At 56.9% G+C, this 15,691-nt stretch overlaps 1 protein-coding gene across 5 annotated transcripts in view; it reads right to left on the reverse strand.

Moving 5' to 3' along the window:
- DLG3 (discs large MAGUK scaffold protein 3) overlaps positions 1 to 15,691 on the reverse strand; it is a gene marked incomplete at both ends in the record, with an annotated part of 49,763 nt that continues 34,072 nt past the window's right edge. Inside the window, 11 exons of one of the 5 annotated variants that reach the window (XM_082289174.1) lie at positions 1 to 107; positions 1,815 to 1,906; positions 2,493 to 2,602; positions 3,170 to 3,342; positions 3,519 to 3,620; positions 4,412 to 4,462; positions 5,167 to 5,208; positions 7,996 to 8,095; positions 8,668 to 8,743; positions 9,419 to 9,595; positions 13,137 to 13,251. In XM_082289174.1, coding sequence (XP_082145300.1) covers positions 1 to 107; positions 1,815 to 1,906; positions 2,493 to 2,602; positions 3,170 to 3,342; positions 3,519 to 3,620; positions 4,412 to 4,462; positions 5,167 to 5,208; positions 7,996 to 8,095; positions 8,668 to 8,743; positions 9,419 to 9,595; positions 13,137 to 13,251 — 1,145 coding nt within the window. Of the gene's footprint in view, positions 108 to 1,814; positions 1,907 to 2,492; positions 2,603 to 3,169; positions 3,343 to 3,518; positions 3,621 to 4,411; positions 4,463 to 5,166; positions 5,209 to 6,253; positions 6,300 to 7,995; positions 8,096 to 8,667; positions 8,744 to 9,418; positions 9,596 to 13,136; positions 13,252 to 15,691 lie in introns of those variants that run through there. The other 4 variants (XM_082289175.1, XM_082289176.1, XM_082289177.1 and 1 more) reach the window with 4 other exon arrangements.

Consider the following 15,691-nt stretch of genomic DNA (forward strand, 5'->3'; position numbering starts at 1 on the left):
TCAGAGTTTCTCTGGGGACGGGACCCAGATGTAGTGCCCGGACTGATCCTCAATGATCTGTTTGATTTTGCTGTAAATTTCTTCAAGAGAGTCTCCTTGTACAATGGCTGGAAGAAGAGAGAACAAGCAAGACCCTGAGCACCAGGCAGCACTGCCATGAGCTCCTGCTGCCCCAAAGGGCTGGAGGCCGCAGCCAGCAGGGCCTGACCCAGGCGGTGCCAGGGGCGCTGCAGCGGGCCCAGCGACACAGAGGGTTAAAGCAGCACCTCGGCAGGGATTAGCCAGCGCTGATCCCCGCTGGCAGAGCTGCTGGCTGTGTGCAGGGCCGGCTGGGCTCTCCACACCAGGCTGCTAATCAGCTTTGCAAACTGTGTCAGGCACCGCGCTGGGGCTGTGGCCGGGCCTGGCACCACCACGGCGGCGCTGAACTGGAGCGAGGGAAGGCAGGGCTGGGGCAGCTCAGTGGAGCACACCAAGCACCTGCCCTGGAGTGCCAGCTTTGTCCCTTCCCTCTGGTTTTCCTTCTGGCCATCTGCTGAGGGCTCCTCATGTTTGCTGCTTCCTGTGCTGTGGGGTGGGAACGCAGTGCTGTCAGGCTGGGAAAGGCCAGCGTGCGGCCGCTCTCCCAGCAGCAACTCCTGCCCAGTCCTGCTGCTTAGCACAGACACAGCACGAGGCATTTCACTGTGCTTCTTACATCACAGGAAGGGCCAAAGACTTCTGGTAATCCAGCCTGCCTCTGTAATCCAGCCAAGACCATCCTCCAGCATCTCTGTTCCCTCATCCTAAACTGCTGGCACAGAACCTGTGACAGTGACCATCTCTCTGCCCACTACCCAGTTCTTTCAACACATTTCAGCCAACAGCATTCCTTTCCCAGGTCAACATCAAACTCACTCTCCAAGTGCACAGTGGCATGTTGAGGGCCTGCAAAACTGAGGCAGGTCTTCCTGGAAGAACAGGCAGCAGCTCTGGAACTGCTGCCCAGCTGGAGGTCTGGGGAAAGCTCACCCTGTTTGTACCCAAATATTTGCCCAGCTGAAATAAATTTTTAGAAAACATCCTGCTTGGGGTTTTTCCCAGTAGCTGTTAGGTGGGTAATACAGAGTTTGGCAACATTATCACTCCTCAGCTTAAGAAGAAACACTGGAGAAAAGATGGAAGACCAGTTTCTCTGCCTCTTCACCTGCCTGTGGTTTTCCAGAATTAATCATGTTACAAACATTAGTTCCTTAATGCACAAGGATGCCTGTGTCATGAGCAGCTCATCTCAGCAGGCACAAAGTGTCAGCAACCCCTGACTGGCTCTTCAGCAAAGACTACTTAGGAAGCAAGCCAAACTTCCAGTCTTTTTTGGTAGATGTTTTGTAATTAACTCAGGACTGTCTCCACCATTTAGGTCACTAATTTTTTATCTTTCCTCTTTAGAAATTTCTCTTTTTGAAAATGCTCCCCTTTTCTCCCATGCAGGGAGTTTACTTCCTGTAGACTTGTGGCACCCTGAAACCCTGTGCTTCCCCTGGCCGGGGATTTTTAGACTTTTTATTATTGTTGAAATTGGCAGTAAGCTTGCACAAACTCAGAAAATCCTGCCTGACAACTTGTCTCCTCCTCTACGACTGGTTTACTCCTATCCACTGATCTTGGAGCAGTCCCCTTGCAGAGCCCTCCTGGCAAAGTGCCATTTGTTTTTTGCTTTGATGAAGCTGGATGTTTTCCCATGACCCTGCAGTAGGACAGTGCTGGTAGAGAGGTCACAGCTGCCAGATGGAAAAACGAAGTAAATCAGATACAAGCCTGCTCAGGACACTCACCTGTAAAATATTCTCCAAACTCTTGCTCAAGTTTCATGGCTTTGTCAAAGACCTTGTTGGCCTGTTCATACGTCTGTCTCCGGTTCATCTCCCTGCCACACACACAAAAGGGAGAAACTTTTTAGCTCTTTTTCTTAGCAATGAACAGAAGCAAAAATAGCCCACAGAGCCGGGGTGCCTGGGAATCCTCTGCTCACAGGAATGGAAGCTGTGCAGGACCCAGCTCTCAAAGGCAGGGCCCTTCCCCACAGGCTCTGGGCTGCCTTGGCACTTCCATCTCAACTTCCACCAGTTCCTCCCATTGCCACCTACCCCACCTCCCTTCACCATAGCATGGAAGTGAATTCAAATTCAGGCAATTCCCTAAATTTGTGAGACCACTGCAGAAGTCTCCCTGCTTGCCTAAGTTTTCTCATCTTTATAAAACATAGAAATAAACAGTTTGGCCCCTTCTGACTTGAAAAGGGGTTTTCTGAGGCCCCTTGGTGCCAGCAGAATTTCTTCTGATCTCAGGGTCAGTCTCAAGCTGTTGAATCTCCTCACAGATAATATTCTCTGCTGCTGCTGCTGAGCAGAGTTGCAAGCTCAGCTCTCACATCCTTTCCAGCCTGCACTACCCAGGGCCAGGAGCAGCAGGACAAGCAGCTGGAGAGGCACAGAACACGGTGCTGCACTTACATGAGGGCTTCAATGGATTTTGGTTTGATGAAAATGGCAATGGGATAAAGTTGTGCTTGTCGCAACCTCTTGATAGCATTGCCAGACACATCCAGGATGCAGTGCTTCCCCTGGAAAGGAGACAATCAGGATCAGACCTACCCACACAGTCTACTCTGTGTGGGAAGCAGCTTGCTCATACAGATGTTCCTAAAAAGGGAGGAGCCACAGAAATGAAACCCCAGTCCTGAGACACAAGCCAGCTCCCAGAGGCCTCGCATTCCTGCCTGCTCAGGGCAGGACAGCAGCAATGCAAAGGGACTGAACCTTTGTCTGGACATGTGAAACTATTTACAAGCCCTGGGTAGCTCCAGGAGTCCTCCAGAGGAATGCTGCTGCTTTGAGGGCACCCTGGTATCTTTGTCCTGTGAGCTCCCAAGCACAAAGCTGGGCCACCAGTGCCAGGGTTTCGGGTGGAGTTTGGATGACAGAGGTACCACGCTGAGGTAGAGTAACACAGCTGAGAAAAGCAGGCACATGGCTTGGCAGGACTCTGGAGGGAGGAGAGGCTTGTGCCATACTTGCTTAATGTGGTTACAGCCCTTCATTAACAACACAGGGAAAGGAGGGGAACTGCTGAATGCATGTGGGTTCGGGCTGGATGCATCCCGGTCCCAGGAATGCCACCTGACACTCACCCTCTCTGCCACCGCTCGCACTGACTGAATGCTGGTCCCATAGAGATTGTCATTGAACTGCCCAGCCTCTATGAACTTGTTGTCCTGGATGTCCTTCTCCATCTGCTCCCGGGATACGACAAAGTGGTAGTCCTGTCCGTCCACCTCGTTCTCGCGCCGAGGCCTGGTGGTGTCTGGAGGAGAGCGGGCATCAAGAGTGAACCCAGAGTGATGCACGAGAAACCGGGAGGGAGGAAACCCACCTGTGCTCCCGGCCCCCTCCCCACGCCGCGGGCGGGACCCTGCAAGGAGCAGAACCACCACTCTCCCCTCCCTCCAGCAAGGGCACCGAGTGCCGGCCGGGACTTACGGGGCACGCAGGAACCAAACTTGTGTGGGAACTCAGAGATGAGGTCGTCGTTAATTCGGTCCTTTGTCGGCCCCAGGATGATCACTGGCCTCGCATAGTGAACTGTGAACAAGAGCCACAACCTGAGGCCCCACATGTGCTGTGGGCAGCTGACCCTACTGCCACTTTTGGCATTGACCTGCCCTCTCCCTGCTGGCAGTGGGTGCTCTTGCTCACATGGGCACCCAAAGGTGCCTCCTCCGTGCGAGTTTATCTCCTCCTGGTCACGGTCAACATGTCCTTCCCATCTGACCCAAACCATCTGCGTGGCCCCGGGGGAGGTTCTGCAGGTCTCCAGGGTCGCGGATCAGCAAAGCTGCTCCCTTGCTTGGGGCAGGAGCCAGGCAACCAGGACAGCTGGGCGAGGATGCCACGGAGCTGGGGGAGTGACGGGAGCCTAAGAGTCAGATCCAGCTTCTGGCAAGGACAGACCACCGAGGCTGGGACTATTCAGCCTGCGAAAGGGTCTGCAGGGACTGAGCATCAAGCAGGGTTACAGGCTGAGGGCTGGGGGAGGGTTGCTCTGCAGCAGGGACCTGGTCTGAGGCAGGAAGGGATAATCTTGTCCTCAGCTGAGGACTAAAGCCCAGCTCAGTTTTAGCTCTGCATCTCTCCCTTGGTCTTGCAGACCATGACACAAATCTTTTCTGTTGATTGAAACGGGGCAGTCGAGGCCAGGGAAAGCCGTGCACACCTGGCTCCCCTGCTGCACGCAACACACGAGACTCCACCTGCATCCACCCCGTGCCGTGCTGGTGTGGCAGGAGGGGAGGGTGCACCGGACACCCTGGCTGTGCTGGGGACACAGGTGGCCGCACTGCAGCGGGCACGGGGCAGTTCAGCTCAGGACTTACTTTCTTGCCGCGTCACTGGCTCGTACGACAGGATGGTGTCCTCTTGTCCTTCTGCAACAGAGCCAGGGGGATGTAGGTGAGCACTTGCAGCAGCTCTCCAGCCCCTCTGCAGCTGTGAGGAGCTGGCTCCTGCCCCTTCAGCCTCCCACAGCTCTGGGGACACTCGAGGCTGTCCCCATCACTCCACCCATGGATGTGAAGCATGACGGGCATGCAGTTATGAACCCTTGAGCCACTTTAATTATTCGTGTCCCAGCTCTGGGTCAAACCTCCTCTTTCCCTCCCCCACTGCTGCAGGCTCCCAGCCCATTGGGATGTAGTGTCCTCCCTGCAGGTATTTAGAGAACTTTCTGGGGACAAAGGGAGCATCTATTGCAGCTGGATCCCATGCTCTTGTACAGGCTTGGGCTCCAGGAGCCATCTATGCTACAGGCCTGGCCTCTGGCCATTGCTTCCTGTAGCAGGCACTGAGGATGGGGGATCATCATGGACTGGGAACCCACCACCCTGCCCTGGAGCAGAGCCCTGCAGCCAGGAGAGAGCAGTGAAGCAGGCAGGTTCCTTCCTGCTCCCCAGCCCCTGCTCTCCCTGGCTCCGAGGAGGGAGCTGGCCGCAGCATCTCAGTGTCACCAGCAGGAAGGACCAGCCTCCGAACAGAACCACCACTGGGACAAGACAAGATGGAAGTGCCAGAACATGCACGCTCACACGGGGACACGCACACAGGGTGGGAGAGCAGGAGGACACACACTTACTGGAACTGCTCTCGCTGTCACTGGTGTTTGATGTCACGCCCTCTGCAAAGCAACCAGAGAGATCCCCTTCAGAAGGAGCATGGGCAGGAGGCACGGGGGCACCCCGGCTGCCACCCAGCACTACTGACCAAGGGCAGGACAGCACTGGCCTCCCGAAAAACCTGCAGCCCAGCACCCACTGGGACGAGTCTGTGCCACATGGGCAAGGGCGACATCTTTCACCCTTTGCTGGGAACCCGGGGGCATGCAGGGGGATGCTTCCAGGAGAAGACAAGGATGCCAGGAGGGCCTGCCTGGCAGACGTGAAGGCACTGGGCTTCCCAGGCCGAGGGAAGGTGGAGTGCACAGGGAGGAGAATGCTGGCAGGGGAGCAGGTGCAGCATGCACACAGCGGGCAGGGGAGGGCACGGCTGTGCCGGCACAGGGATGGGGGAGCCTGCCTCTGGGGATGGGGCTGGGATGCACAGAGACAAGACAGTGACAGGATGGGACAGAGTTTGGGGCTTTGCTTGCTCAGGCTGATCCTAGTGCTGCGACCACCCCGCAGAGGCTCGCTGGCCGCTGCCTGCCCCAGTCAGGCTCTGCACTGGTCAGGGGGTGCGGAGCCTGGCAGAGAGCTCATGCCCCAGCTGAGAAGACCACGGGGCTCCTGTCATTATTCTGCAGTTCTGGGTACGTGGTAACCCAGAGAAAGGTGGGAACGCCTCAAAATGTTGTCCCCCACCCCATTCAGAGCAGGGCCACCATGGCCACTTCCCACCCACACTGGCAGCGGCTCCAAGTGCTAAAGCAACAACCAACCCAGATAGGAGCAGGAAGAAGAGGATGAAGAGGTACAGCTCACCCTGGGTGCAGCAGGCACTTCAGGCATGGCCAACATCCCCACACAAGCTCCCCCATCCCGTCCCACATGCAGCAGAGGCACCTCAAGCCCCGCCGCCTCCGCCGGTCCCCGGCAGCAGAGCAGCACCCGGGGCTCCTCCTGCCCCGCACCCAGGGAAGCTCAGCTGCCCCGGCCAGAGCCCAGCTCTTCCCCAGGCACCACCAGCCACAGAAAGGGAACAATGTGCATTGGAATTCAACTTACTCAGGTTCTTTGCTCCATAATAATCGTCACTTAACCCAGGGAAGTCCTGATTTCACAGACAGCAAGAAGGGGGAGAGGGGGAGAGAAGACAGCGAAGGAAAGGGGAGTCAGAGGGATGGGGGAGACAGAGCCAGACCAGCATTAGTGACAGGAGTGCAGAATGGCCCAGAGCTGCAACTGCAAGTGAGGTTAAATGTTTTCAGAGCTGACACCATCAGCCCGCTGCCAGCGTGTTGCCTTTTGCAGCTGGACCTTTCCTCCCCCAAGCTCGCCCTCTCTGCCAGAGCCCCCAAGGGCCACCCTGGGTCTGGGGAGGGCAGGGCAGCCACAGCAGCATCAGCTGGCACCAAGCAGTTGCAGCCCTGAGCTGCTGGCACAGGGGCTGAAGCGTTTCTCCTTGTGGAGTGTACTGGCATGGCACAGTGGCTCTGTGCTTCCCCAGCACAGCCTGGCCTCTCTGGGGCCAAGCACAGCCCGCAGTCCTGTAACACGTGGCAGGAGGACACATTTTTCCCCACCTGTGTGTGTCAGCTGCCCCACACCACAATGCTTGCACAGGCTGTGGAAATGTCAGGCAGAGACCCCCCACTGCAAGCTGGGATGGACAGTGGCAGAGCACAGGGAGGGAGCTGGCTGTGTGTCTGTGGCACAGGCAGGTAAAGAGAGTGGCCTGCCCCATCCCATGCTGTGTCAACCTCACTGCAGGGCCAGCCAAAAGCGGGCCCCCAGCTTCAGCATGGATCAGACTGGAGCCCAGCTGTGCCCAAGCACTACTAGAGACAGGCAGACATACAGACAACCTTCAGCATGGGCCAGAGGCTTGTGCTGTCTGCTAAAATCACTGGAAGCTGGCACCAGCCTGGCATGGGCAGCAGAGAAATGCAGGCAGCCCTTGGAGCAGCCCAGCAGCAACCTCCTGCCTCTGTATGACACCCAAGACAGCCCCAGAGGGAGGAGATGTGTTTGCTGCGCTGGCACTGGGGCACAGACACAGCTCTGCCTTGTCCACTGCCCTTTTCCAGAGGTTTGAGCACTTCCAGCCTGGATGCTTGCCAGAGGAGTGGATGCAGTTCACCACTCGGAGCAGGGGTTGGGTTTGGTGAGCAGCTCCAATGCTACCCACATCAGGATTTGGGGCAGTAAGACAAGTGCCCTGCCTCTGCCACCTCCCAGGGTGGCAAGAGCTGTGGAGCCCAAACATCTGCAGCCAACTACCAAAGATGTGCCTCAGTCATGGGTGGGCAGCAGGGTCATGGCTCCCCCGTGTCCACAGGGCTTAATCTACTGGGAAGGGCTCTCTAGTGGGAACATAGAGCTCTAAGTCACTTCTAGGGAAGATGGAGCTGGGACCTGCCCAGGCCCTGAGCCCTGAGAGGGACAGGAGAAGCTCTGCAGAAGGCAGCCAGCCCCTCGCTTGGAGGGAAGCAGGCAGAGGGAGGGAGCAGAGCCTGCAGCACAGGGGGGAGAGCAGGGGGAGGCAGAGCAGGGAGTTGGGTGGGTGTAAAGTTGGATGAAAAGATGAAGACATTGAACATGAGAGAAAGGAAGAGAGTGCCAGCCTGCAGCTGTTGCTTTCGTTTCAAGCTCCAGTTTCTCCCTAGCTGCTGGCACGACTGTGGAGCACAGACCTGAATACAGGCAGGTGCCAGGACCCCTGGCTATGGAAATATGCTGGATCTCTCCCCTCAGGGCAGGCGACCTGAGGGTTGCAGGCTTGCCTTCTCTGGCCAGCTGCTACTTACGTTCCTGTCCGCTGCTCTCCTGGGCCAGGTTCTCTTTGCTCTTGTAAAATGGAAACTTTCGAGAGAGGCGAAAACTCTTTTTACGTTTCGTTTTGATCGACTGAAGAACATGGAGATGGAAGGGAGGACAGAAAAAACAATGGTGTTTAACGCATGTGGGGAAAATTAAAATGAAGAGACAATGAGGAGCTGTGTCAGGGCAGTCACCCTCAAATGAAATCATGGAGATTACATGAGAACTGTAATGCAGGAAAAAAATTAAGCATGGAGAAAAACATGTGGTAGGGATGCTGGGAAGCTGATGGGGCAGTCAGCAGCTCTGCAGGGGTAGCCAGGCTGTTCTTCCTTGCTCGTTGGCATGTTAGGCACTGCTCCTGAGGTGTGAGGGTGGCTACCTTCAGCAGCTGCCTGAAGGCACCTCCTAGCCATGGGCTCTGCCACCCTATCACTCCAAACATGGGTCCTTCCCCAGTACTTTCACACCATCCTGGGCTCCTCTGCTCAATCACTGCATATTCACGGAGGTTTTGTGCCAAGCAGATGTGGGCCTGGGGCAGGTCCAGTCACATAGCTCTTTGCATTGGGATTGAGAAGCTTTTGGTGCTGGGACTCATCCTGACCTCACTAGTTACCAGCTCCAGGTGCCCCACTGAGCCCCAGATCAGCACTTACCCTGTTGGACTCAATCATGCCAGTCCTGGCGTGGAACTTCACTGTTTTCAACCGTGCTCTCTCCTTCTTTTCCACCCTGACCAGGAGAGAAAGAGTTGCTAGTCCCATGCGTGTGCCCTCCACGCTGCCCATGTGGCTCCTCAGGCAGCTCCAGGCACCCTCAGGTGGTGGCCCCATTGGCAAAAGGCAGCTCCTTCCCAGGGAGGGACAGGTGTGGAGCTGCCTGCACAGGGTCTGGCCCGGGCCAGTGTCTGCAGGAGCAGGAGAGGAGCCAAGCCAGCCTTCCCAACAGGGATAGAGGACAGACTTGAGGCTGGCTTTGCAGACCTGAAGGCAGCAGCAACCAGCTCCTCTGCTCCCTATGATTATTCACCTCACAGTGAGGCTGTGAGCTGCAGAGCTGGGCAAATTGACAGAGGACACGAGGAGCAGCCCACACGCACTGCTGTGACTCTGCTCTCATATGGAGACCCAGACTGGCTAACACCAACTCTCCATCCCCACAGGGACCACAGAGGGGGCTGACCACTCCCCTCCTCACCTGGAGTCTCACCCAGCTTTGGAGAACACCTCCCTAGGGAGACCTGCACACAGCCCCAGCTTAAAACCAAGGTGCCCTGCACACTGCCAGGTGGACTGGGACCACAAGGAGATCTCGGCCTGAGCAGAGCCCTGAGGGCTGCAGGGCTCATGGAGTTTGGGGAAATCCTGGGGTCACTGCATGTGACAGCTCCTGCTGATGGCCACTCACCTCTTCTTGCTGGGGATGACCCCGATCTGCTCGCTCTCGCCGTGGGGTGTGACAAGCCTGGCTTGCCACCACTCGTCATCGGAGGCATTGATGACGTGCAGGATATCCCCGTAGGAGAAGCTGAGTCCCTGGCTGGGCAAGCAACTGTCCCGGGTCCGGTCATAGTCAAAGAGGGCTCTGTGGAGGAGCAGAGAGAGCGATGCCTTCTCTGAGCATGGCCAGGCAGCGAGGGCAGCAGCACTGACAACCTCCTGGGGCACTGTCACCTTCATACCTTACAGGATTTAAACCCAAACCCTGCCAAGGTGAGCAGTACTGCCAGCCCCAGCACATCCCTCGACTGGCAGGCTCAGCACAAGCCCTGAAGAGTGTAAGGCAGGAACAATAGTGCTGGGCTGAGAGAACTCACTGCTGACCCTAGCTGTAGGATGCACACGAGCCATAGATGCACTGAAAGAGTCTGTGGTTAGTGAGCAAGCCAGGCCCAGAGCAGCAGCCTGCAGGAGGGCTGCTTCCCACCATCCCTCTGTGGCTGTGGGGTCAAGGAATGGGATGGGGAACATCAGACCCCACTGCTGGTGGGTGGTTGCACAGGCAGAGACCACCAGGCTTTGAGCACAGAGCCTGTGAATTAGGAATGCATCTCAGAGTATATAGATCTGCTTCCACGACTGATCCTTTTCATACTCCTAAACACCTCCCCTGAGAACAGTTTATTTGGTTTAAAATTATCTTCAAATTTAAACTAACCAGATACAGAAAAGATTTTGGTTTTTTTTACTAGAGGAGTGCTAATACTCTTCCTGCACACATACATCACACACAGCACTGCAGCCTATACCATAAGCTGCTCTCAGTGGCTTCACCTGCAACTCGTTCTACTAATGTCAGATCACAAACCGTGTCTGCTTTGACGCAGCAACTTGCAAAAAGACAAAGAAAGGGAAGAGCCACTAAAAGTACTGGCAGCACAACCTCTGTATTTGCTCCTGGGACACTGGCCCACAGCCCAGCATGAGCCCAGGCACTGCAAACTGGATTGCTGCTGGTTTAATCCTGGCCCTAATAAACCTTCTTCAAGCAGGAGAGACATCCCCTGTTCTGCTCATTACCCCCTTCCACTGTGGGGACTCTGAAGAGGGTCTAAAAGCACACTGTAAGTGGAAGGGCTGAGGGACCATATGGCAGGTCCCTGTGGAGCAGCAGAGCTTGGAGGGCATTTCTGCCAGAGGAGTGCTGGGCTGTGAAACCTTTCAGGGCACTTGGGACTGGGTCTCGAATGGGAAGAAGGGCTGCCCCACAGGGAGGGCTCTTTGGGACAAGACCCAGGCTGCCCTATGCATCCAGATACATTCAGCCACCAGATCCATTCTCTTTCCCCAGTTTGCTCAGGGCTGGGGCAGCTCCTGTGCTCATTCCCTCTGCAGGGCAGAGTGGCTGGAGCCGGCAGCAGAGCACCAATGGGTGATTTGGCTGGAGGTAATCAAGCCTTGCAGGCAGCTCCTGGCCAAAAGATAAGGCTGCATTCGGCTGACAGGCCGCTGTGAGGTCAGTGCCGCTGGCCAAGGCCCTGGGGAACTGGTCAGGCCGGTTCCCAAAGCCAGGCAGGCTGTGAGGAGCCCTGCCCACTCCGTGCACCCTGCCCTGCAGAGCAGCGCTGGGCCCGCGGCTCCTCCCGCAGCAGCCACCGGCATCCCGGGACAGGCACAGCAAGGTCTGTGCACGGGCAGGACACCTGCAAAGCCAGCTCATGAGGCATTTGCTACCCCAAGGCACGATGCTCCAGGACACCAGCCCCTGGCTGTGCCGGCACATGGCACCCACCGTGGCTGGGAGCTCCTCCAGGTGCACAGGGGCCAGACGGCAGCTCCGCTCTGCCCCCAGACTAACAGCCAGGAGAGCAGATGGTTTGGCTGGAGGGCAGGGAAGCACTGCCAAGGCCTCCCATGGCTTCCTCCTGGTGTCCAGGCACAGTGCCTGCCTGACCTCCATCCCCACCCGGCACGGCCCCAGTGCTGGCAGACTTTGCCCTGCGGCAGCGCAGGCAGGCGACAGGCAGGACATGAACCCGCCTTGCCTCTGCCTGTGCTGCACAGCTGCAAACTCCAGCACCCCCAAATCGGCTCCAGCACCCCCAAATTGGCTCCAGGAGGCACATGAGTGCCCGGCCCCAGCCCTTCAACAGCACACGGGACGCAACGCAGCCACACAGGGCTGACTCAAGCAGTTGGGTAGCAAGTCCTGTAATTGATGTCCTGTCCACAGAGCAGCAGCTCAGCTGGTTTCGGGTAAACTGTGCTTGAAACTACCCCGCCCAGAAGGGCTGGGGCAGCCTGGGCACCCGGCAGTTCTTGCAAGCACGTTTTCAGGGTGTGTGTCAAGCAGAGTGTTGTGAAGGGCCATGCTGGGGAAAACCGTCTCAGCAAGGCACAGACCAGCTCCACCTGGGTATGTGTGAGGGGACACAGTGCTGTGGAGGCCTCCAAAGCCCCGTGGGGGGATGCACCAAGAATTAAGAAATGCTAAGAGTAGTATGGAGGCAACAGGGAGCTCTCTGATTCACAGGAATACTTCAATACATGAGCACCTTTCCAGGCAGAGAACAGGCTCAACTCAAGCTGGGCCCAGCCTAAATCTTCCTCCACACATGAGGGTGTCCACAGGACAGCAGGGGAGCGAGGGCAGGACTAACAAGATGATGTTTATTCAACACTGCGCCCAGCTTGTCGCACACCCCCAGGAAGCCCAGAGATGCTAAATCAAGCAAGCTGCCTGCAGAGACTTGTGGGAAGGTGTGAACTGCAGGAACCCAGAGCTGCAGCTCTCCCCTCCTGCCATGCTGGGCTTGCAACATATCCACCACACCTGAAGTCCCTCTGCATGGAGCAGCGATGCAGTGGGACTTGCAGGCTGACTCATGTAGCCTCGGCCCTTGCCATCCTTCTCACAAGGAAGAAGGAGAAGCATCCCTTGCTCCTGCCAGCCTCACCTGCAACAGGCTGTGCAGGGCGAGGATTTACAGGATTATTTTAACTACCAAGTTAAAATTACTCATTAGCTCTCATCCCACTGATGCTGTGGCAGGCAGGAGGTGGCAGGAGGCAGGCAGGGGCTGTCTTGTCCACACAGGACTTGCAGCAGTTTGAGCTTCATGGCTGTTTAACCCCTGCCTGCCTGTCCTGCACCTGGCTCCAGACCAAAAGTGCACTGAGGGCTCAGAGCAATAATCCTCCTAAGAGCTCATCTCCCATCCAGCCAGATCCTGCCACAGGAATGGCAGGAGGAGACAAGGAGAAGCCTGTTAGCTGGTTTGAGGAGAGCGCCCTGAAAGCTCCCACAAGCTGCCTGGGGCAGAAGCAGGGCTGGATGCCCACCACTTCTAGTAGTCCTCAGTGCATTGGCCTGGCCAGCAGCCATCCTGGCTCTGTAGAGACCACTGCTTTCCAAACTGGAGCAGTCCTCAGGAGAGGCATCCAAGTGCAGAGCACCCAGCCTTGGCAAGCCAGTGCAAAAGCACTGCTCTCCCCGCTGCACCCTCCAGGCTTTGTGATGCATCCACGGCACTCACTCCCTCCCTGGCCCCTGACACACTGACCTCAGAGGCACTGCACAGCCCAGGCTGAACCGTAACCATCCCCCCTGCACCCCACGCTGTGGGGATGTGCCCATGCCCCCACCTGCCGGGAGCCCAGGAACAAGTGGGGCTGCGGAGCCTTACCGGACATAGAGTGATCTCTTCTCGCTTGTCCGCAGCGAGCCGGAGCCGGAGCTCATGCTGCTGTTCATCATCTGCTCCCGCAGGTCGTGGATCTTGGACTCGAAGCGGCTGTACTCTGTGGGGACAGGGCTGGTCAGTGCAGGCACAGCTGCCCCCGGGCTGATCCCCAGCCAGGCCTGTCCAGGAGGCATCTTGCCCACAGCCTGTCTGTCCCTGCACACGAGGGAGGGCAAAGCTAAAGAGGTTACAGAACTCTGCAGGAGTGCAGGCAGGGCATCTGGAGAAGGCAGCGTTCCAGCTGCTCCCAACCCCACCACAACTTCCCACACAGCAGCTCAGGCAAGAGCTGCTGTGACCTCCACTGCTGCTGAGCTGCAGCTTCATGAGGGAATGGCTGGGAAGGACTCGGCAAGCTGCTGATCTACAGAGCAGCTCAAAACATGCAGAGAGAGTGAGAGCCCCTCCAGGAGACCACTGCCCACGAGCTGGAGCAGCAAGACACGACCACAGCCATTGGGGGAGTCCCCAGCTACCGCTTTGCTGGCAGCAAAGACCTCCTCCTCAGCAGGAATGGGGAAAGGGAGGCAAAACACAAAGACCTGCCCTTGGCAGAGGAGCAGGGAGGAGGAATTCACCTTTTGCTTCTACATCCCAGCGACAGAGACACGCAAGAAGAGCTGGGGAACCCTCCAGAAGACACCAGCACCTTCCTGCCAGGTAGCTGGGCAGGAGCAGCAGCCACTCCGGCGCCTGCTGCTGCGCCAGCCCGACCTTCAGCCGGGTGTAAAGGTCGGGCTGACATGCAGAGGGTGGAGGCTCCAGGCCTCCCTACCCAGGGCCGAATGAGGAAAGTGCAGCTGCGGCTCCAGGAAAGCTGCTGGCACTGCCACAGCCCACACTGCCAGATCGCACCTCACACCCTCGATTTTGTCCCTTGGGCACATCCTGCAGTCACAGGTGAGAGAGGACCAGCCTCATCTGTGCTGTAAGACTTGCCTAGAAAACCCTATCCACAACCCAGTGGTTTAGACGTGGCTTGGGTTTTAATTCAGGGGAGGGGAGCACAGCAGCTCAGCTGTGGAAGCAAGCGCTCGCTGCAGAGCAGAGCCACAGCTGTGGAGCCACATCACATGGGGGGAGCAGCAACACTGCTCAGAAACGCTCTGTGGGCTTAGTTTGGGAGCCAGCCCCTCTCCCATGGACTCTCAGTGCAGACAAATACAGAGTTGGGGTTATGGGATGAGGCAGCTGCAGCTCAGCATTTCCTGACTCTCCAGCCTTTCACTCTCCAGCCCTACTGCCTGGGTATCCCCCTGCTACACCCAGTTGCCAAAGATACATTTTTACTTAAGGACTGGGAAAAAGAAAGGCAATACACACAAAAACTGCTGAGTGGCACACAGAAACTCCATGTGAAGCCCCTTCTCCTGCCACACAACATCCAGAGTTGCTGCAACACTGGGCAGGGTCAGCTGCTTAGTGTGGAGATCATGAGAACTCCTGGCTGCCCCATGCCAAGGGGCACCCACTGCCTCACCTGCCTTCCTGCTGGCAGAGGAAAACACAGATGCAGCGAGGCACGGATAACGCCTATTTTACAAGAAAACTGAATTCTGACACCAAAGCAGTACCAGGGTTTTACGGAGCTCTCAGCAGAGGGATGCGAGCTTCATCCCAGTCCACATCTCTTGCCCCACACAGCTCATGCTGCCCTGGAAGAGCTCATTCTGCCATAAACTCTTGTATCCCAGAGGAGCATCTGTCAGAAGTGGGTACAGCTTCTTCATAAACGCTCTTTGGTACAGAAGGGCTGTTTCCCCCAGAAAGCACCACTACAACCCTCGTCCCCAGCCAGGTCACTGCAAACCCTGCTGGGGGCACAGATTCCCTGCACACCCCACACTGCCTGGGATTGGACAGGAAACAAAGGGCAAAAGGAGGTTTCTCCACCCCTAGCAGCAGGGTGGGGGTGTTGGGAGGGCAACTTGTGGGTGTCACTGCCCTGCCAGAAATGGCATATGCATCCCGCTGCATGCAGCCCAAAGTCCTCAAATGTCCCCATTTCAGCTGGGGCCCTCCATGCAAAGGGACTTTCATGGTTTTGCTGGAGTGGTCACGCTGCTTGGAGGGGTAGAAAAAGCCCATTGACATGACAAGAAGCACAAACCAGGCTGGCTGCAGCAAACTGAATGACACAAGGGCTGCTCTGGCTTTAACTCCCAAAGAGCAAACGCAATCCCGCCCTAGGAAGGGCTTTCCAAGGAGCCACCAACCCACACTTGCTCCAGCTGTGGGAGGGCACAGAGTGGAGAAGCAGCCAGCCCCAAAGCAAACCCGCTGCCTCCCTCCCAGAGCACAGGAGGCAAGGTTACCCCAGGACTGAGCAAGGGGTACTCCCAGGTGCTCTTAACTGCACACTAGAACAGTCTCAGACAATTACCAGCAGATCACCCCCAGCAAGCAGTGTTCCTGCCTTTGCTCCCTAACTTCGGGCCACCTCGACTCTGCACCTTGACTCTCTGTAAGGAGATCTCCTGTGCAGCTGAAACCCTCCC

Source organism: Coloeus monedula (assembly GCF_965178545.1).
Source record: "Coloeus monedula genome assembly, chromosome: 12".
NCBI lineage: Eukaryota > Metazoa > Chordata > Aves > Passeriformes > Corvidae > Coloeus > Coloeus monedula.